We start from the raw sequence: 23,781 nt of genomic DNA on the forward strand, positions 1-23,781 counted from the left end.
AGTACTTTGTGTTCTACATGCACAGCACTTTACAATGTTGCAGTGTAATTATCTTTCTTTGGTTCTATCTTCCCTATTAAACTGTGGGTTTCAAGACCTAGGGAGGTCTTCAAGAACTTCAAAGTCAGGGACTGTATCTTATTAATCTTTTGTATCCTCATAGCCTAGGAAATGCGTGGCATTTAGTGAGCATTCAATACATTTTGAGCATTTAGTGAGCATTTGATACATTTCTTTCACATGAATGAAAGACTAGGTGGTACTGCTTAAAATAATAAGTAATAAAATAAGTCTGAAACATTATTTTCAGAATTGTGCCCTGTCAGCAAGAACACTGGTGTTCCTAAATAAATAATGGGTTTGTTGATGCTAGGACAATGTTTGCTTTTAGATACCATGCTTCTCGATGTGCAATTTTTGCCAATTTTCCATGTAATAACAAAGAGAAATTTGAACTCATCAATAACAGCATTTGCCTTCAAGACATTAAATGCTGAGAGGCCAATTTATATAATTTTAATGAATGAATGAATATCTAATATAAATATAAAAAGTAAAATAGTAATTGTATATATTTCATCTAATAATTAAGCTACACATATTAAATATACTGCATATCTCACAACTGTGAATCAAAAGTATTTTGGAAAGAAATTGCCATTGTCAACATCATACGTTACTGAAATTACTTCTTTATGCTATTTGAATGCATATTTTTATAGCAACATATTATTATCAAATAGCTATTTTTGCAAACAGAAACTTCAAACCTATAAATACTATTCTAATAAAAGAATTTTGTTCTTTTCAATGTCTATATCACGAAAAACTAATCTTGAGCAATTCATTGCTTATATGTGCAATAATTATATTTAAAATCATTTTCAAAATATTTACATTGTATAGTTTATTATAACTAGGCTAGAGATGAATTTCTCTTTAAAAAAGATTAGGCCAATTATTTATTTGATATATTTCTTAAAAGTTACAAGTTTTTTTGGATCAAATAATTCATTTCTTGATGTTAACCCATATATGGATGCTTAAAAAGGTAACGAGAATTTCAAGACTTAAATTTCATGGCTCAGTTGGGTGGCCAGCCAGAGAAGTTTCAGCTAAAGTCCAGCACTGTAAGATTACAAAACATTTGATTAATTTTAAGCTTTAGAAGACATGAAGGAGAAAACAATTTTTATCCTTTAATGAAAACTTCCTAAATTTGATCCACTGACATTTTAACATAAGAATATTTTAGCTACACAACCTTTATTGTTTTACAAGAGGTTAAAAATAGTTCCATTTTGTACCTTTAAACTAATCTCCTTTTTAGGTAGTAAGTCTCTTGAATTATATTTGAAAAAATATATAGAATATGAAGAGACTAAGCACTATTAAACTCTCAGCAGTGCATTAATTTCTGTTTGATGTCCATCTGTAGCTACTATTATGAGATAGGAGTCACTAGTATTAATTTCAATTTCTATGTTTATAGACTATTTGTTGTTAACTTATACAAAGAATGGATAAACATGGATTTCAGGCATTAGCTATATTTTTCTTGGATTGGAAAAATGCTAGAAAGATATGAGAAAGTGTCATTTTATTTCCATAATTTAGACAAGTTAAATGATCTTTTCATTTCTTAAAAATGTTAACCTGAATTGGATAGAGAGTAATGCCTGATGAGCCACTGGGCAGCTTAGCAATGGACCAATTCTCAGATTTGTATCCCAATTTCCTAATTTGTTATATTCATTCTAACAGTCAGACCCTTTTCTCATGCTATGACTGTTTCATTGGGAATATGAAATCACAGAATGTTCAAGGTAGAAGGGTCCTTAAAGATGATTTAATTCAACTTGACCCATATAGCATAAAGATATAACTAGATCTGCGTGTTCAAGTTTGGAGCTAGAAATTGACACTGAGCTGAATTAAACTTCATAGTAAAGAGTTGAGAAGTTTGAAGTAAATGGTTAGGAAATCTGAGAGAAGGTACATGTAATTTCTAGAGGCCCAGAGTAACATGAAGAAAGGTGGAAAAGGGACCCTCCTGCCATGGGAGCTTTGGAGAGAGGACTTAAGGGATGGGACAAGCCAACAATGGTGATCTAGTGTGGTTTTCATAATGTGAACTTTCTTTTCTTTGTTTCCTATGAAATTTTCAGCAAAGAATTTTCTCACTAATGCAACTGTTTATGGAGGGACATGAGGGGACAATTGATATTTGGATTACATTACAATTTTTTGTTTGCATTAGATGCCTATATAAGTTCATACAATTTGGACAATTTATTTTCTTATTTATTAATGGGAAATATATCTTCACAAGTGAATAAGAAATTAAATTGCTTACCATGTTTCAATTAGTTAGTTTGATGCTTAATGGTCTTTTACTTTTCTACCCTTCGTATTTTTTAGAAAGCAGTCCAGAGCCTTCATGATAGGTAGGATCTACCCTACCTATCCACACATATGTCCATAGTATCATAGGAAAAATGCTAAGAAGAGATTTTTTTGTTCTTGAATTTCTCTCCAAAAAGATCCAAATTTCCCTTATTTTGGAATGACTTTGGGTTAAGTGTTTCTAGAAAGTCTCTATTAAAATACTGAGGCTATTATCCGACATTGTTGTCACATTTTAATGCATATGTTTCACTTTTTTTCTAAGAGAAGACAACCCAGAAGTAATAATCTATCACAGAAGGAGATGGCATAAGGGCTGGACCAAGAAGATGGACAGTTGGAAGGAAAGCTGGTTTGGATGACTTGGTGAGAAACTTCAGGAATTCAGAGTGTGGTAGGAGGCTGTAGGTTTAAGATTATGATTAGCAGGGCAAAGAAGTAGGGGACTGGCCTCAAGAAAGATTTCATTTGCTTCAAAACTGTGCCTTTTCTATCCTGTCAAAATGAATGCACAAATAAAGGACGAAAGGGATAAAGGCTCAGGTTTAATTCCCAGTTATATTTCAACTGAGGTATTTTTTTTCTCTTCTAAATGATCAGTACGTTATTAACCTTTGCATATGAAGTAATCATCTTAACCACTCTCTCTTTAAACTTTTTCCATAAAAAGAAACTAGAATCTGTAAGACGTATTTTTAACTCTTGGTTTAAATATTTGCATTTACTCCCATGCCAGACTCCTTTGATGATTAACTAAATATGACTTTAAAAGCTTGAAGAAGAGAATATTTAGAAATAACCAACAGTTATGTAGTTTCATTTTTCTTTCAGTTTATAATGTGCATGCAGAATTAATCGAAGAAAACTGTAGGTATCCTTACTTTGGGAACCCACAAAATGCAAATATTCAAGGGATACTTATTAATTAAGATAAATTTTAAACAGATAGTGTTAAGAATTAAATATTTTAATTTCTCAACCATCTGCTATTCTTTAAAAAGGATACACATATGGAAAATGCATTATTGATACTCTTAGTAAGATTCTTTCAGGTGTTTCAGTTTTATATTTGAAAATTATGCAATTTCATTAAATATAGGAATATCGATTTTAGGTTTCTAGAATCATAATGAATTTGATTTTCTTTTGGTTTTCTATATTACTATTATAGTACTGTATAATATTACAGTGCAAAGTAGGTGGAAAAACTAATATTATTCTCTTCATTTGTTAAATAAAAAAATATGCACAAAGTATATGTGTGAATGCTAAAGGCCTGATTTTGTGAATTAGTCATACAATTAAGTCCAATGATAAGGATTGTGTGTTTGATCAAGCTTTCCCAGAAGACTCATTTTAAGGAAAAGGCCAGGGTTGAATACTGACTTCAAATAAAAGTGCCTACTTTTTCTTGGAGGCTAAAAGAAAAGTTGACTTCATTTACCCAAAAAGGAATTATTTTTTTATTCAGAAAATCAGCATAGTTTCCTTCATTCTTTTACAGTATACAATATCAGGCTTCAAAGAAATGGTTTTCTCCAATGGAAATAATTCCATAGGCAGATATTCGTTTACTTCTGTTCATCTATGGCTGGAAAGACAAGTCTGGCTCCCTTATTCGGACTCCCTCGAGCCATTAAAAAAACTCATATCAGCTCTAGCTAGCTAGCTATCATCTGTATGTATATTACCTATCTCGGTCACCTATCTAAAAATCTATCACCTGTTTTTCTATTATCTCCTCTTCTGTGCTTGATTATTTAATTAGTACCCTGAAAATGAAATAAAATAAAATAAGATCATAGAAAGTGTGTTTCTTTCACCATATAACTGAATAGGAAAAATAATTCTTCTCTTGAGTATTTACTAGTCTCTGAGTCTATATGTGCCATAGGGCAAAATGACTGACAGTTTTAATTGACTCGGTTATTTAATTAAATGAAATGACTGGCTTGGTACTAATTATTGTTCTGTAGTATCAGAGAGGGTCAATTTTCCCACTGATTGAAATGCATAGTTCATCTTTTAGAGCAAAAGGGCAGAGAGAGAATAGTCATTCAGAGGTAGAGATCAGAATCTTGGGTGGGGAGAATAAGAAAGGAAGTTTGAAAAAACATTTTAAAAAAATTATCTTTGTTTTGCTTTGTTTTTAGACATGAAGTTAAATTTATTTTGAAATTTAAAATAACATTAAAAAAGAGCATGTGACTTCTCTTTTTATTAAAAGAGAGAAAGGAAAAAAGCGTGAAATAGGGATGGAAAAAATATGATGCCTAGTAAAGAAGATCTAGTATTCTTATAACCACTAAAGGTGTAATCAGGCTCAGCCTGTCCTGTGTATATTATGATGGCAAAGATCATCATTACTGCCATTGTGTCCATTTTCTTCCCCATGTCTGTTTCATGAGAGACACCCACATTGCCTCTAATACTTTGCTCTAGGGCCTGAACCACATGTGGGCCAGAGCTGAGATGAAAATGTAGGACTTTTGAGTATCCATTTCAGTTATTATTGTTGCTATGGCTTTTCCTTAGTTCTCAAATGTGTGTGTGTATGTGTACATTTTTCATTATTTATCAATAAAAGTACAGTTTGAATTAGTAATAGAATCAATGCAAAGCTTAGCTCTTTTAGTATATGTTATTTCCAAGCTAAGTTATTGGTTTGGTTAAATTTTTGCAAATACTGAAAACTCAAATGTTCAAATGGTAAATCACAGAGAACACGGTAATCGTACAAATTGTTTAAACTCTTATGTAAAATTTGATAAGGTGTTTTACATAACTAATGAATTGACAAGGTCTTGTGGAGAAAACAGTTCCAGATCGCAAACATACGCAACGGATTTAGTCAAACAATTTTTTTGGCAAGAATACTATTACTTTTGTAATCAGTTGTGAGCCAATGAAATACAAAGATGAGTCTAGTTAATAATCTACAATTATTGGCTAAAGAAGTATATTAGCGCTGATCTCCCTCTATTCATCCTACCTTTTCTCTTCTATCAACCCCACAAGGCTTTGGCACAATGAAGTGGGTGACTTTTATTTCCCTTATCTTTCTCTTCAGCTCTGCTTATTCCAGGGGTGTGTTTCGTCGAGATACACGTAAGAATTCTATTTTTCTACTGTTCAACTTTTATTTTATTTTCCTAGTAAAAGAAGGTTTCAGTAAACCTTGAATCTTTAATGAAGTAAGTTTTCCTTTAGCATTTATTTTCTAGACTGTTATGATATTTTGTATTTGTGAACCCTTAAGAAGTTATCTTACATTTCTAACATCCTAGGTGAAACGAATAGTGAGAATTGTTTAGTAACTGTTATTTGCTATTGCACATGAGGGAACTTAGGCAGAGTGAATTAAACTTCACAGAATATAGTTGAAGATAGAATTCAAAACTCCAGATTCCCAAAGGTCTATCCACTGTACCTTAATTTATACAGAAAAATATAAAACCTGTGTTTTTAATCTTATAAATAGAACTTGTATTTATATTTTTCATTTCAAACTGTCCTCAGTGGCTGTTAATAGACACTGCAAAGGCATTAGATCTTATCCAGGTTTGAATATAAAGCTATAAATATTTAATGATTTTTCAAATAGTATCATTTGAGATTAAATAACTCTTCTGCTTAAATGCAGAAGAAATAGTTCACCATCATCCTAAGATTTTCTGTTGGGAGTCAGAGCTCAATATCTTGCAGCAAATGAATACCTAAGTCAAATGGAGAGAAACATAAAAAATAATATCTTAACCAGTTGTTTCTTTAGAATTTAAAGCAAATCTTTTTTTCCCTTTTTTTCCTCCAGACAAGAGTGAGATTGCTCATCGGTTTAATGATTTGGGAGAAGAAAATTTCAAAGGCCTGTAAGTTAAAATATTTAAGAATGAACATTTAACGTTTCTAATAGTACTGGTTATAATTTTGAAGTCCTTATATTCCACTGTCATCAAAGATTCTAGAACAGTACTGTCCAATAGGATTTCTGCATTAATGCAAATATTCTATATCAGTGTAGTCCAATATAGCTGCCATTGGCCACATGTGGCTATTGAGTACTTTAAATATGACAAGTGCATCTGTGGATCAAAAATTTAAACAGTATTTAATTTTAATTTATTTAAATATATATTGTCACTTATGGCTAATGGCGACTATTTGGACAGTGTAGCCCTGGAACTCTTATATAACCTGCATGGTGGAAAGTTCCTTTCACAACTTGCTTACTAAATTCTTTTACCTAGCAAATCGTTCTGTGGTTTCTTGAGATGATTTTAATATTTTTTAATCTAGTAAAAGTTGAGAAAATAGTTTATTTTTCAAGGTCTACCTTATTCTACAGCCTGATTAAATAAGATACGTGTGTGGTTTTTGCTTTTTGTTTTAAATAGTCAAAAGGCCTATGTAATGCCCCAGTCTTAACAATTAGGTCTATTTAGAATACATTTTGCTTGCTTGCTCTATGTGTATGCATCTACTGACATGCACACACATATTTTTATACGTGGTGGAAATATAATCATCTTTGCTTAGAAAGCCACACATACCTGGTTAGGCCTCAGATAATAGCTGATGTGAACAGGCTTTCTGGATAATAGTAAGAAAGATGTGTAAAATATAGAACATATACAGACACACTTTGTTTTCTAGCATAGCAACCTACTGTATATTAAAATTTTATTATGCTACATTTTTCTATGTCCTTCGTTTCAGGGTGCTGATTGCCTTTTCTCAGTATCTTCAGCAGAGCCCGTTTGATGAGCATGTAAAATTAGTGAATGAAATAACTGACTTTGCAAAAACATGCGTTGCTGATGAGTCAGCTGCAAATTGTGACAAGTCACTTGTAAGTATATTCTGATTTTGAATAGTATTTCTTCTTCCTTTACGTAATCTTGAATGTTTACAAAGAAAACAAATATCACTTTAGTTTTCTCAATTATTACTAAACGACCGTATTTGTAAGCAACGCTCAAAAGTGGGTATAGCCACTGTTTCTTCAATGATAGATATATTCTAGTATACCCACAATTTTAAAAACATTTCTTTGTTGAAACCACACACAAGAGTCATAGTGTTTTTAAATGGAAATTTTTTATTTGTAGAAGTTTCTTTTTAAAATTTGAAGTTAGATTTCTTTTCATAGAGGCTAATAATGATAGTATAGTTTTTATCTTCAGAAAGTACTCACCTGATCTCTGTGCTAACTTGGTTACCCGGGTGAAATAATAGTACAGCTATGTATTCCTCATTTTAGGGGTATTCATATTTTTACATACAATAAAAAATCAGAACTTTGAACTTGTGATATTTTCAGATAGGTCTTTAATATAAGGATAGCTTTATGTTTCTCTCACCACTTAATCTATATATACCTTTCTGGGGACAAGGCAGTTTTTTATTTATCACTAAAGCCTTTCTTCCTCTTATTTTTCTCTATATGTACTTCTGCCTCAAGGCAGAATCAGTTCTTTAGCTACACACAATAATATTGCTCTAAATATGAATTTTAAAAATGTGTCATTTTAAAAAATTAATAAATTCTGTCTTGAGCAGCATATTTTCCCTAAAGTTTTAATTACTTTCATAATAAAAATTAATGGGGACAGAAAGGATTCATTTAATGGAATATGCATTGAGGCAAATATTTCTAGAACAAAAAAAATCTGTATTTTAATACAATAACAACTAATGCATGGTAGATTATGTTACTCCTCAGTTTTGAATGGTATCTACTAAAAAGTTGAACCTCTCAAAAAGGAGCAGATCAAATGAGAAACTATATGAACACTTCCCTCCCTAATGTGAATTCACTTGCTACTTAGAGGATATTTTTCCTTGAGTTTTTATTATAATGATTGTTCTCCTAGCCTTTAGCCTCAGGTGGAAATAGGAGTTATGCTCATTCATTAAGGTCATTGCCTTTTTGCCCTTCTGTTTTATCCACTATAAGTGATAGTGTGACAGTTAATTCTTATGGAAATCACACATGATTTCCCTAGATTTGACCCTAGATGGTCAAATCAAGGGAAGGTCTCTAAATCTGAGAAAAATGTGGATTTTTATATGATTTACTAACCAAGGCTTACCAAGATATTAATTCCTTATACTATTCTTTGGGTATAAGGAAAACAAAAGTCTGCCCAGCAATTTGACACCTGCTCTCTTTCACTTAGCACACTCTCTTTGGAGATAAACTGTGTGCAGTTGCATCCCTTCGTGAAACCTATGGTGAAATGGCCGACTGCTGTGGGAAACAAGAGCCTGAGAGAAATGAATGCCTCCTGAAACACAAAGATGATAATCCAGACCTCCCTAAATTGAAACCAGACCCTGAGACTTTGTGTACCGAGTTTAAGGAAAACGAACAGAAGTTTTGGGGAAAGTAAGTAATCAGATTTTTAAGCTTCAAAATTAAAAATTATCGAATAGGTCAAGACTCATTATAACAATTACTATTTTGAAAAATATTATCAACATTAAGACTTGAAGCTTCTGTTCTAATGACAATTTTCAAAGAAATAATATATGATGCTACAAAATTCTACACGTTGAAAAAGTCGATCAAAGATCTTTTGGAGTTCATCAAAACAGGATATGATCTGTATGAAAATATTTGAAGATGACATGTATTAAAATATTATAAAGATATATATATATTTAGTATTCTCAGAATTTAGTTCATTTTAGTCAATAACATATCACTGATATTTAACTAATTTATACATGTGTGTATATTTATATGTATATATATGTATGAGTTTAACATTTTCACTGACTCAAAGAGTGACAAAAGCAAGTTCATTATGTGCAAATTGAGCTTAACTGGTAAATTAGATGTCTTCAGATTTTGGAGGTTCTGGGGAGAATGTAGATTACAAGTCTTCCTGCAATACTGTCTGCTATAGAAAAATGGCTGTCTGTTTTTTGTTTAAAAATTTAGATACCTATATGAAATTGCCAGAAGACACCCCTACTTTTATGCCCCAGAACTCCTTTACTTTGCTCATCAATATAAAGGAGTTTTTGCAGAATGCTGCCAAGCTGCTGATAAAGGTGCCTGCCTGATACCAAAGGTATTCCCCAGAAGAAGAATAGAAGAATCAATTCATAATCAAATCTCAGTTTGGGGACATCTTATGGTTAGATTTCGGAAACCTAATCCTCCAATAGAAACTTCTTTACGTGGTCAAAAAAGCCTTCCTCCGTCTTTTCCCCCTCAAAGATCTTTCACCTTTTTTGAAGGCCTATGTCTTCCACCTTCCTCCTTCTAAGATTTGCCTAAGTGGATCTGGTAGAGGGAATCGCTGTGTATGTGTCTAAATATCCTGCCTCTTTTAATAGTGCAAGTTGCTGTAGTGAAATACGGAAAATCATGTTTAAAATTACACAGCAAGGGAACACAGTTTTTGTTTCTCTTTTCGTGAGACTTTTTTATTCGGAAGGGAACTTAAAGTAGGGGAGAATTTAACTGCATCTAGAAGCCTGGGTTTATTCATTCATTCCATGAATATTTACACTGCATTCTCTTTTATAGGGAGTTCATTGATGTTATGAGAGTTGGTGGAGGAGGCATTGAAAGGGGTTATATGCAAAATTAAGAAGTCAGCAAAGTTCTGTTCCCTGGGATATTAGCGTACTCTGTCCTTCCACTTTTCCTTTCCTTTCCCTTTTCCCTAACAATGGCTCCATGCTGGTTCTTAGCTACCTGGAGGTTTCCACTATGAGCAGACTGACTTTTCCTCTTCCTACAGAACAAAATAGTTATTTGTCAATAGTGATACTTGGGAATTTAGGAGTAAATTTTCTCTTTAAAATTCAATTTGGCATAGTCTCATCTGAGCTTATGAAGGGGTGGTCTGTGTAAAATTTTTCTTTTCTAATTTTTCCAAAATTGTTTCTTTTTGCAGATTGAAACTGTGAGAGAAGAAGTACTGGCTTCGTCTGCCAGACAGAGACTCAAGTGTACCAGTATCCAAAAATTCGGAGAAAGAGCTCTAAAAGCATGGTATGTTAAACTTAGTTTGCATTTTTATAATGATGTAAATGATGATGGTTCAGTTGACAAAACTGTACACTTGCATGTCATTTTACGCAGTGCTTTCACATATATCTTTTTGGTTGTCTAAAAGGTAGAAATTTGACAGAGGTGAAAACCAGAGCATCAGTAACAATTTGTCATTATTTTTTTATCATATCTTTTCTAAGTAGTCAAAGAATCTAGAGGAATTTTTTGTTCTTCTAGGACAGGTGTTTAAACTCCCACGTATTTATAATGACTGTGATCTTAGTATAATGGTCCACTGTTTTTATAAAGCTGTAGTCAGGGCCTTTTATTTAATTTTATCTCCCCTCCACCCAATTATCTGAAGTGTCTGCTTGTCTTTTTATGTTCTGATAGTTAATTTCAGCCATCAGGTTTTCTTCTCACTTTCTTGTAGCACCAGTTCTGCGCTTAATGTCTTGTTTTTTCCTGGGCCTCTGTTTTTATATTATTAGCTAGCTCTAGAAGCATCATCCTTCAGTATCTGAGCCAAGGAACTCCCCTTCTCCATCTCCCACACCCCCGTCACCAATCCCTCCCTTCTAGTCAACACGAACAGGAAATAAAATGAAAATAGATATTTTGCAAACTCTCTAGAAACTGGCACTTGAACGAACTATCTTTGCCTGTCATCCCTACCATCTATACCACCAAAAGCAACCAAATCAATAAACGAAACAACCTCAACATGAAATGATACATAGTTAAACAGGCTATGATTAGTTTGGGGGAAGAAGTGTCTTTTATCGGATTTAGGCAACTCCGAAATGATTTGGGAAAGCTTGTGGATGTTAGCCTTTTACATCTTGTCAGTGAGCTGAGAGATTATGCTGAATCAATTTCTTGGTAAGAATATGCTGAATCAAAACTCTCTAATTTTGTAGAAGTTATGAAATTTCTTTTCTCAGAGACCTTTGGAAGTCAGGAAGAATGTGTTTTAGTTAATAAAAAAAAGGATAACTGGAATTTGTATGGCACTTGCCAGTTCATAAAATGCTTTCATATGTATTATCTAATTTAATCCTCACAACAATCCTTTGGTTTAGCATGTTGTTGTGACTCTGTAGAGACTGAAGCTCAGAAAGGCTAAGTAACTTGCCTAGGGTCACACTGTCAATAAGCTATAAAGCCAGATCTGGAAGTCAGCTCTGGGCTCCAAACCTGATGCCTCTCAGCATGTTGCCATTTTTAGAATCCCTCTTTGATTTCTGCTTTCATGAATTGCTGGACTTCTAACAACCATACACACTCCTACAATGGATAAGTAGGCCCTAAGGAAACATTTTGCCCTAAGAGAACAATCTGGTTCAGAATTAGCATTAAAATAAGAACTAATAAATCTTACAAATTATTTCTCTATGTTATTTTATCCTAAATTTTCTTGTTATACGTAGTATTTTCCTAGTACTTTGATATAAAATGTTGCCTGTTAATATTCTGATGGGAGAATTTTCTTCTTTAGGTCAGTAGCTCGCCTGAGCCAAAAATTTCCCAAGGCTGATTTTGCAGAGGTTTCCAAGATAGTGACAGATCTTACGAAAGTCCACAAGGAATGCTGCCATGGTGACCTGCTTGAATGTGCAGATGACAGGGTAAAGAATCCTCAGTATACCTTTTGGTAACTTACTTGCTTAAGTTGGTAGAATCAATTTGTTTAGCATCAGAACAACTGAGAGTGGTTTGAGATAGTTTTCTATGCTCTAATCTGCTCAATACTTGCCTTGCCTTGCGGTTCTTTCCTTCTTTGTTTCTCTCCTTCCTTCCTTCCTTCCTTTCTCTCTCTCTCTCCTCTTTCTTTCTTTCTTTCTTTCTCTCTTTCTTTCCTTCTTTCTTTCTTTCTTTCTTTCTTTCCTCTCTCTCTCTCTCTCTTTCTTTCTTTCTTTCTCCTACTCAGTAAGTGATCTGATAAACTCATTCAGTAATTTGTAATCCCTTTCATTCATATTCTGAGAACAAAAGCTTAAAACTGAAGTAAGACAGTTACAAAGGTAGATTTGTAAGAAGATTTTTTAAGGAGGTGGGAGGAGTTGGAGAAAGGCTAGAATCTGAAGAGACCTTTGGAAATTATGTAACTTTTTGCTCTATATTCTCTCAACTGTCCGTGTTAAAAATGCAAATATTTAGCATATCTTTTTCTCAAACTGAAAAATATGACCAAATACCAGAATACTAATCTCTTAGTACACTTTCTGGAAAATTTAAGGCAGATATTTTACATGTGTAAGTAGGGTCTGTGACTGTGATCTTGACTAATTTTTCAAAAATCTGTAACACTTTAGTTTTTTGGTTTCAAGATGCCTGCACTTAATTTGTGGGGAGTATTTGGCAAAACAGTACTGAGTTTTAGTTTAAAATTTAAATGCTTTAACAGTAGAAATATAAAATTAATAAATAACAGATATGAGACCTTATTACTGACTAGTTTTTTTCAAATCAAGTGGAAATGTTTTAGTAGTTCTATCTGTGTCTCTAGACTTAGCAGCACAGACTGAAAATATTCACAGAACGCAGGTTGTTATATGTATGGTCTTAGAATAAAATGAACTTGTTCTGCCAACATAGTAAAAGTCTAGGGAGGAAGCACAGCAAAGTCAATTTACGTTGAACAGTTTCCATCAACTTGCTTGTAGGCGGATCTTGCCAAGTATATATGTGAAAATCAAGCTACAATCTCCAGTAAACTGCAGAAGTGCTGTGATAAGCCTCTGTTGGAAAAATCCCACTGCATTTCAGAGGTGGAAAAAGATGAGTTGCCTGAAAACCTGTCCCCATTAGCTGCTGATTTTGCTGAAGATAAGGAAGTTTGCAAAAACTATAATGAAGCAAAAGATGTCTTCCTGGGCACGTAAGTGGATAAGGAATGATCTTTCATAGTTTTATATGGTCTCAGGATTTAGGAAATTATTCTAGGCTTTCCTTTGGAATTGCTACAATCTTCATGTTGCCTACAATGTTTCTTTATTCTTTCTTCTCCCAGTCTTTAAACATTTTTGGAAAAAATTAATTTTAAAAATTGTTGTAAAATTATACATGCATATAGCAGATGCTCAATTAATAGAGAAGAGTACAAAGTAATAATAAAAGTTCATTTTTACACCCCCATTTCATTCCTTACTCCTTAGGAATATTTCTGGAAATACCTATAGAAATATTTTGTGTATACATAAATTATATACATATTATCCATTCATACATTCATTCAAAGAATATTTCTTGAACTTATATATCTGTGAATATATGTAATACATCTTTATGTCTCTATATCTATCTATCTACCTATCTATTGATATATCTGATGTCAGCAAAGGACTATAAAGAGAAGTAGAATGTTACCAGATGCTTTATATTTGGTTAAAAAGACCAGAAGTCTGGTAGCATGGCAAGGCAGCGTTAAATGACAGCAATTAAATGACAAAATCGATGATTATATAAAGTCAGTAAGTGTAGTGATAAACTTTGCATTTTTATTGCTCAATTATAATAGTATTCTGTGCATTAAATAATATTTCATAAAATTATGTAACCATTAAGAATTTACTCATACAGAGAGGAAAAAAATTAAGAAAATATCTCTATTAATCTATCAGAACCTTTTTGAGGTATAGTCCGAATCAAACAAATTATACCTAATAGTAACGGGTGTCATTCCTCAGACATTTAATATGTGCCAGACCGCATGTGTTTCACATAGATTACGTCATCTATTTCCTACAGTTTACCTTATGAGATAGGTACTATTATTATCCCCATTCCACAGAGGAGGAAACAAAGTCTTGATAGTTTTAATAAGTTGCCTAAGGTGATATAATAAAATAAGTGGCAGAGCCAGGATTTGATAGCTTTAACTCTGAACTCCCAAGTCCTTAGCCATTAAGCTTTACTGCATGGCGTTTAGTCAAATTCAGACCTTTATGATATGAGTTAATTTTGTGGTTAATTATGGGGTGGTTTTTTTTGATGTTTTATTTACTTATTTATTTGTCTGCACTGGCTCTTAGTTGCAGCATGCATGTGGGATCTAGTTCCCTGACCAGGGATCGAACCCGGGCCGCCTGCATTGGGAGTGCGGAGACTTAGCCACTGGGCCACCAGGGAAGTCCCAATTATGTAGTTTTTCTTGCTCATTTGTCCAACTAAATCTATTTTATTGTCATCTTAATTAGGTTTTTGTATGAATATGCGAGAAGGCATCCTGAGTACTCTGTCTCATTGCTGTTGAGAATTGCCAAGGGATATGAAGCCACACTGGAGGATTGCTGCGCCAAAGATGATCCTCCTGCATGCTATGCCACAGTGGTAAGTTTCTGGAAGGAAAAAAATATATAGCTCTTTAACTGATGCTTCTAATAACAGGAAAGAAAAATAACGCAAGAATGTTACATAGTGCAATTTAGATTTTTTCTTAAGATGGTGTCAACTCTGTGCTTTTAAACATTATAGGAATAATAGCCTTAAATAGAAAGATCAAAGAGAGCAATCTCTAATTCCACAAAATCTTTTTTTTTTTTTTTTTTTTTTGCGGTACGCTGGCCTCTCGCTGTTGTGGCCTCTCCCATTGCGGAGCACAGGCTCCGGACGCGCAGGCTCAGCGGCCATGGCTCACGGGCCCAGCCGCTCCGCGGCATGTGGGATCTTTCTTCGGGGCACGAACACGTGTGCCCTGCATCGGCAGGCGGACTCTCAACCACTACGCCATCAGGGAAGCCCTAATTTCACAAAATCTTGACCATGCTTTTTCTCCTTTTTACACTCCTGAGAACAAAATAAAGTAAATTTAAATGTTAAGAGATCTAACTTAGATATAAAGAAAGTTAACCTGATTCCAAGTTTTATTAAGTATCAAGAATTAGTATCATAAGAAAGATTGTGAAATCTAGTACTTTATAATATTTTCAAATCCTTTTTTGAGACAGTTTAAGAATGGTTTTACAAGAAATTAAGTGCGGAGAGGAAATCTGTTTTGAGAATATTTAGCATATTTAGCTATGCTAAAGTAGAATTTTATCGTGTTTGAGATATTTAGTACTCCTAGCACATATAGTGGTGCGCAAACTTAAGAATCAGAGGAAAGTCATTTTTTCCTCTACCAAGAAACTGGTTATATGCCAAGTGCCACACAGGAACTGATGACCAAGGTAAAATCTCTTATCTCAGAAAGCTCAGGGTCCAACTGGAGAGATGGCTTAATAATGATGATACTTACAATCATAGCCATCATTTACTGAGTTTTTACTATATTCCAGGCTATGTTTTAATTTCATTAGCTCAGGTAGTCTACAAGAGCAATTCTCTGAGGTGAGTACCATGTTCATCTCCATCTTAGAAATGAGGGTTCTAAAGCTTTGAGATGGGAAGTAAAGTTGCACAACTAGAACATGAGTCAGGTTGACCTGGCTCAAACATCCGCAGTTGCACTCCAGAGTCTGAATGTTCTTAATCATTTATCTCATACGGTCTCATCAAATAAACAGTTTGGACATATTATAATAGATTTGACATCAAAAATCTATTTTCATGGCTTTGGGCAGAAAGGAGGAAGGATCTCATTATGCCTAGAAGGATGAAACACAACCTGCATCTGGTCCTCAGGGAGAATGTTGTAAACACTATTCTTTTATTTTTCAGTTTGAGAAACTTCAGCCTCTTGTGGAGGAGCCTAAGAATTTAATTAAACAAAACTGTGAACTTTTTGAAAAACTTGGAGAGTATCAATTCCAAAATGCGTAAGTATTTTTGCTTATTGACTAAATTTTTCATGTTCATTTAATAAATATTTAAGCCAATTTATAGACCACCTATCAGAACTTTTTTTTAAAATAAATGTATTTATTTTATTTATTTATTTTTGGCTGCTTTGGGTCTTCCTTGCTGCACATGGGCTTTCTCTAGTTGCGGAGAGCAGGGGCTACTCTTCGTTGCAGTGTGCGGGCTTCTCATTGTGGTGGCTTCTCTTGTTGCAGAGCATGGACTCTAGGCATGCGGGCTTCAGTAGTTGTGGCTTGCAGGCTCTAGAGCGCAGGCTCAGTAGTTGTGGTGCATGGGCTTAGTTGTTCCGCGGTGTGTGGGATCTCCCAGACCAGGGCTCGAACCCATGTCCCCTGCACTGGCAGGTGGACTCTTAACCACTGCACCACCAGGGAAGCCCTATCATAGAACTTTTAATCTTGAAAATAAAGTATCATTTCTAATCACTCTCCATCAAGAAAGACCAGAGAAAATGAAATAAAATAGTTGATGGGATGAAGAGGCCTATATCTGAGTGCACTTTAAAAAATTGGGCTCTTAAGTCTGGGAGGAAAAATATCAAATCTTGGGATATAGGAACTGAGGATGCCATTTGAAAGTTAAGAAATAGTTTATGAGCAAACAAAATATAGCAATGCTTCACAGAGCAGAAAATAGTAGGTCTTCAGTTGCAGTAGCTTAATAAGATGATGGATTAATGTCCCAATTAAATAGAGCCTTATCTGTGGAAGTTAAGACAGGAAGGGACACATCATTTAGTTATTTATTGTTCAGCTTACACATGTTAACACTCTTCTACCTATAGGTGCTAGGAATAACAACAATGAACAAGACATAGTCTCTTCCCTTGGGTAGATTATGGTCATACATTGGCTTTCAATGGTGATTAGCATTCTTAGTAAATGATTATTACATGCTAGATACCACATCAGGTTGATTGCATGCTTTGTTCCTTTTAATTTAATCCTTGCACTATCCCTTTTGAGTCAGGTATATTTCCTTCCATTTCATGGGTGAGAAATTTCATCCATGTCTTTCAAATTTAGTACAGTGCTGATGTATGTTAAGCTCTCAGTAGGTTTTATTGAAAGAAAGAAGCAATTAGTAAATATCTTAATGTCACTGAATTACAATAAGGTAAGCCACTTTCCTAAGATTATACAGCACAGGTGGATTCAAAGCTAGGCTTAATTAGTTGCTCAGGACAAGGTCTTCTCCCACATTACCCCGCCAACCTGGAGATGATAATTTTATGAATGGAAAACCATCTTAGTGGATTTTGGCTAAGTGATCTCTGCTTGACCTGACGTGTTAGAAAAAGACAGTTTCTTGCCTGGCTGAAAACACATGGATTATGTTGTTATAGGCTCATAGTTCGTTACACCAAGAAAGTACCCCAAGTGTCAACTCCAACTCTCGTGGAGGTCTCAAGAAACCTAGGAAGAGTGGGCTCTAAGTGTTGTAAGAATCCTGAATCAGAAAGAATGTCCTGTGCTGAAGACTATGTGAGTCTTTTAGAACATAATAAAGTTAATAATGATGAACTTTTGCTTTTAGATATTGACAAAGCTAACTTTCAGAAGCAAGGGTGGGCTAATGTGTGTGTGTTTGTGTGTGTGTGTGTGTGTGTGTGTGTGTGTGTGTGTGTGTTTTGTGTATATGGTAATGGCAGCCAGGATTTGGTCACCTGTATTATCCTGACCATCAGAAAGAGGTTTTAGATAAGATTCCAAAAATGAAAAACTGTTTTGAAAAAATTCTGTGAACTTTTAATGTTCCATCCTGGAATTTTCTAAATTTTTACTTTCTTTGGATCTTTTTTTAATTTTTTTTTTTTGGCGGTACGCGGGCCTATCACTGTTGTGGCCTCTCCCGTTGCGGAGCACAGGCTCCGGACGTGCAGGCTCAGCGGCCATGGCTCACGGGCCCAGCCGCTCCGCGGCATGTGGGATCTTCTCGGACTGGGGCACAAACCCATGTCCCCTGCATCGGCAGGCGGACTCTTAACCACTGCGCCACCAGGGAAGCCCTACCCTCTATTTTTGCTTTGCATCATTGGATCTTTAATGTATCAGTATAACACTATTTCTTCCCTACTCCAAGACATATATCAGGATTCACCTCAAATTATTTAATCAATTATTTTCTCAATAAATTATTCTTAAAATGTAGACATATTTAATTAAAAGAGAAGACTTCAAAGTCCCTTATTATTTGTAGTTCTAAAAATAAGCAAATCGTTTTCTCAAATCAACCTAGGATTCAATGTTGCTAGTTAAAATATAACATTTGTTTTGGTCCTTTGGAAGGTAGGAGTTCATGGAAAACTTTTCATTATGCTTCCTTTGAACTTCTGCTCTCCTGCCTGATTTTAGCTGTCCTTGGTCCTGAACCGGTTGTGCGTGTTGCACGAGAAGACACCAGTTAGCGAAAGAGTTACCAAATGCTGCACGGAGTCCTTGGTGAACAGACGGCCATGCTTTTCTGCTCTGACAGTTGATGAAACATATGAACCCAAAGCCTTTGATGAGAAAACATTCACCTTCCATGCAGATTTATGCACACTTCCCGAGAATGAGAAACAAATCAAGAAACAAATGTGAGGAGTACTTCATTACTGCATGTGTTTGTAGTCTTGATAGTGAGAATTGTAAATTAAAATGAGCAACTTTTCCTTAAGTAGTGGTTATATACCTTAAATACTAAAATATTGACCTTATTAAGCAGATAAAAGTGTCAAGAATAAAATGGATAGCATTTTGTTTTCTTAGCAAAAGAAAAAAAAAACAGTACCATTCAGAATAATCTTGTGGATAAAAGCTGCAGTAGAATAACAGCTTAGGCTAGGTCCAGCAGAAAAAACTGAACTGATGCAGTTTTGCAGATAGCAAATTTGTTAGTAGAAATCATATGAAAATTTAATTCTAGGCATGAATGGTTATTTTCAGTTTGTTCTATGGCAACGCACAGACAAGGCAACCCCTCAAGACCTGACTTTTGAGAATGGAACTTGGATTAAAAATATCTGGGATTTAAAGTTCTGAGGCATGACTCCCTATTGCTGTCACAAGGGGTTATAATTGCATGAAATTTAGCAACATAAATTTGCTATTATCTCTGGTGGATTCTGATCATGGACATAGACTTAAAAGTCATATTGCAAAACCTGTCATGCCCATATGACTCTTTCTCTAGCACTATTGTCTCTGTAGATGTCAGTGAAAGAGAACCATCCACTCCCATGAATTGGATAGTTTTATTTCCTATGGCCGCTCCATTATTAACTTTGAATGGGCAGATTACAATGACCAAATATAAAGATTCTCAGATTAGAAACTTTTTAAATGGAGCCCAAGATAAGTAAGTTTTTCAGGATCATTTTTAACTCTCAAATTTTAAAACTTCCATATGGCATTACTTCCAAAATCTGAATAACCATATAAATGCAATGACATCATCCTTTCCAGTGATTTACTGAAGAATGATTTGTTGAGATTTACTGACACTACAAATGTTGAGCAATTTACATTGATTACTTAATTTGATCCTTCCACTGACCCTGCGAAGGTGGATTTTATTATCCTCATTATACGAATAAGAATATTGAAGCTTATAATGGTAAGCCTGGGCCTCAGGTCCAGAGTTGTCTGGCTCTAAGACTTAGCATCTTAAGTAGCAGCGATACCATTTTTACCATCTCCATTTTTCTGTAGAGAGTAAACTTTTTTTCCGGTTTTTTTTGTTTGTTTGTTTTTTGTTTTCATTCAAATGCAGTGCACTCGTTGAGCTGGTAAAACACAAACCCAAGGTAACAGAGGAACAACTGAAAACTGTTATGGGGGATTTTGCAGCTTTTGTAGACAAGTGCTGTGCAGCCGATGACAAAGAGGCCTGCTTTGCTCTGGAGGTACTGGAGTTGTTTGCCTTCATTTTCACATGTCTAATTTCCTTTGCTGTTGCATTTGATCAAGCTAGGGGTTAGTGGTTGAAGTATCTGAAAGACATTATGTGCATGTAGAACAAGAATCTTATTCTTCATACAATTGTCTTACCAAATGACTGAAATAGCTCTTTTTTCTTTTAAATCTCCTGCTGCACTGTAGTTTATTACTAAGTGTTTGTAATGTTTGTTCTGTTTCCAAAGTTGTGATGTTTATGAATATAGATAGAAATATTTCTAAAGCCTGAGATGTTTTGGTAGAGACATCATCAAACCAAAGCATTAATTTATTTAAACATTTTCTTGAAAATGCTTGTTTGTGATTTGGTTGAATCTGAATGTTTATTTTACAGGTTAGTGTGGAAATTTATATTTAGATGTCTGAATCATTTAATATTCCCCCTATGACTTGACAGTAATTTTTTTATTCCTTTGGGGGCAATGATGCTGGTGAGCTTCCTTCTAGAGATTCTAGTACTAAACTGTTATTAAGGGATGTGATGTACATAAAATTACTTTGTAATCACCAATGGCTGTATAAATGTTACTTTTTTACCCTAATAGTGGTGCTGATATTTTCCCCACATCTGTCGTTTCTTTGTATTTAGGGTCCAAAACTTGTTGTTAAAACTCGAGAAGCCGTAGCCTAAAAAGAACACAACCACAAGCATCTCAGGTAACTACACTTTAGATTTTTTTAAAAAACTAATTTTAATAGTTATTATTAAAATAGCAAAGATCAACTGACCAGTGCTAACCACTGTTCTAAACTGATTATGTATATTAACTTCTTTACTTCTCAAAATAGTTGCCTGAGTTGAGTACCATTATTATTCCCATTTTGCAGATGAGAAAATGAAGGCCTAGATCAAGAAATAGGTTAAATAATTTACCCAAGGACTACCCAACCACGGAGCCAAAATTAAAGATTTAAACCAGGGCTTGAGAGTTAACCACTGGCCTGTTCTGACCCAATGTGACACAGAAGACAGAGTCATTCTACTACGTACTGGCTCAGGAGTGGGAAACTTTAGGCAATAGGCTGGACCATATGAAAGTGCATTTTTGTATGTACAAAAACAGTTCAATATCAGTGATTTCACATGGTTCAACCATATAGCTCAAGAACAAATTCATTTCATTGGAGAATATGATAGGTCTACCTTATGTGAACTTTTATTACAAGTAAATAATTTGCTACTAAGTTTCCAATGTGTCAACATGCTGAGCTTTAAGAGAATTTCTCTTCTTATGACAAAAAGGCCCACTTTAAAATTTAGGTGTTTGAACATAAACATGTTTTACCCATTTTGGTGTAGTATTTTGGGGGAAATTATAATAAAAAATAGAATGAACTTCCTTTTTGAAACAATTTGTCCAACTATTTTTTAGCATGAATTATTTTCATATTTTTTAAACTGTGATGTTTATTCCACTATCAGATTTTAACTTGCTCTTTGCCTATATGGTAAAACCTTCATATTGTGCATTCAGGAAAGGAACCAGCTTCATATCTTTGCAAATTTGGGCATTTCAAAATGTGATTTGTTTTAGTCCTAAATGGCAAGATTTTCTTCCTAGAGGTCTAACTTTGAGAAGACAACTTTTTTGTTTGTAATTAACTTAAGTAAGAAGTAGGTGTCGGGAATTCCCTGGCAGTCCAGGGTTAGGACTCCATGCTTCCACTGCAGGGGACACGAGTTTGATTCCTGGTCTGGGAACTAAGATCCCACAAGCCGCACTGTGTGTTGTGGCAAAAAAAAAAAAAAAAAAGTAGGAGTTAAGTAAATGACCCTGAGAGTTAATGATGAAAAGCCTGTGTGACGAAGAGAGGACTTTACAATCCTTATTGCTGTGTCCTCTCCCCTAGTCCAACAGAAGAATTCAGCTGCCATGAGTCTAGGACAGGCTTGAATTGTTTTCATTGGTGGAAATTGCGGAAAGGCAATCTAAGCAATTTGGCATTCATTTGAAGAGATTTGAAAAAACACATGCCATTTTATAAACAGTAATTATATTTATCTTTTTGTTTTTCAGCCTACCCTGAGAGTAAGAGGAAAAAAAGAGAAATGAAAACTCAGAGCTTATTCATCTGTTTTTCTTTTCTGTTGGTGTTAACCAACACCCTGTCTTAAGAACACAAATTTCTTTAAATATTTTGCCTCTTTTCTCTGTGCTACAATTAATAAAAAAATGAAAAGAATCTAACATAACTGTCCATGACTGTTATTTTTCAAAGATGTGTTGCCACCCTGAAAATTTTGTAGGTGCTATAAAAGTTCCACTGTTCTCTCCCCATTTCAGTGGAGGACTTCTAGTTCCTTATGGGTTAATTATGTAAAAGAAACATTAATACTGTTCTGAGTTATGGATTATAAGCATTCAATGTAATATTTTAACATTATGATAATTCTGGATAAAAGAATAGAAACTGTGGTATAGGTAAGGCATACAAAACATGGCTTCTTCTTACTACTAAGACTCAATTATAAAGGTGGGGGACCAAAAAGATAGAGAGGATTGTAAGGATATAGTAGTCCTCCCTTATCTGCAGGGTATAAGTCCCAAGACTCCCAGTGGATGCCTGAAACTGCAGAGAGTACCAAATCTTATATATACTATGATTTTTTCCTGTACATACCTACCTATGATAAAGCTTAATTTATAAATTAGGCACAATAAGAGATTAACAACAACTAATAATAAGATAGAACAATGATTACAATATACTGTAATAAAAGTTATGTGAATGTGGTGTCGTCACTCTCTCAAAATACCTTATCGTACAATTTTAATGCCTTTTCCATCTTAACTAAGCACTTATCACGCACTGTGGCCATAACTTTTGCAGTTTGCAGTGTGAGAAGAAGACTAGTATGAATATCTTTCTCCTTCTTCACAATTTCACAGATAAAAGATATGTCCTTAACATAGATCTTAACATGCTCGGTATACAATTCTTTTCTTTTCCATATTAAGTTGAGAATTTTCACCTTTTCACTTAAAAGGAGCACTTTATGGCTTCTCTTTGGCAGACGTGAATTGCCAGCATCATTACCCTTGTACTTTGGGGCGATTATTAAGTAAAATAAGGGCGACTTGAACACAAGCACTGTGATCCCATGACAGTTGACCTGATAACTGAGAGGGTTGCTAAGTGACTAACAGGTGGGATATGCTGGACACAGAGATAATTCATGTCCAGGGCAGACAGCACGAGATCCCATCATGCTATTTGGAACAGTGTGCAATTTAAAACTTATGAATAATTTATTTCTGGAATTTTCTATTAAATGTTTTTGGACCGTGTTGACCTGAGAAACTGAAATGGCAGAAAGTGAAGCCATGGATAAGGAGGACTAGGGTAGTTAACTGAATTAGGGAAAAAAATGATCTTAGAAGAAATTTAAGACAGTTTAGGATGACAATACAAGAAGAATATAAGAAGTTTAACAAGTTTGGAGAAGCATTATTGGAAGAGAGGATTAAGAAGTCTGGACAAAGGTACACTAATGGATAATTAAGATATCTTGAACTGAGGAAGTGCAACAGTTAGAAGGTGAAATTTTCTTATAAAAAATTAAGATGTTATACTCAACACTGAGCCTGTTTTCCCTGTTCCTAGAGGTTGCCACTGATATTA

General features: G+C 34.4%; 1 protein-coding gene across 1 annotated transcript; it reads left to right on the forward strand.

The window, feature by feature from the left end:
* Positions 1–5,381: 5,381 nt before the first annotated feature.
* ALB (albumin) lies at positions 5,382–22,351 on the forward strand. Its single transcript, XM_082838500.1, has 15 exons — positions 5,382–5,514; positions 6,218–6,275; positions 7,123–7,255; positions 8,586–8,794; positions 9,353–9,485; positions 10,320–10,417; positions 11,916–12,045; positions 13,084–13,298; positions 14,617–14,749; positions 16,079–16,176; positions 17,565–17,703; positions 18,574–18,797; positions 19,973–20,105; positions 20,747–20,814; positions 22,176–22,351. The coding sequence occupies exons 1-14, from the start codon at positions 5,436–5,438 to the stop codon at positions 20,786–20,788; spliced, it is 1,824 nt and encodes a 607-aa protein (XP_082694626.1). The 5' UTR covers positions 5,382–5,435; the 3' UTR covers positions 20,789–20,814; positions 22,176–22,351.
* The last annotated feature ends 1,430 nt before the right edge of the window (positions 22,352–23,781 follow it).

Source organism: Leucopleurus acutus (genome assembly GCF_964270905.1).
Source record: "Leucopleurus acutus genome assembly, chromosome: 4".
NCBI classification, from domain to species: Eukaryota; Metazoa; Chordata; class Mammalia; order Artiodactyla; family Delphinidae; genus Leucopleurus; species Leucopleurus acutus.

Bases quoted from the DNA above. Each gene is read 5' to 3' on its own strand.
- ALB (XM_082838500.1), top strand. From the start codon at position 5,436: ATGAAGTGGGTGACTTTTATTTCCCTTATCTTTCTCTTCAGCTCTGCT. The intron at 9,486-10,319 runs GTATTCCCCAGA...TTCTTTTTGCAG, and splicing joins GTGCCTGCCTGATACCAAAG to ATTGAAACTGTGAGAGAAGA. The intron at 16,177-17,564 runs GTAAGTATTTTT...ATGTTGTTATAG, and splicing joins GAGTATCAATTCCAAAATGC to GCTCATAGTTCGTTACACCA.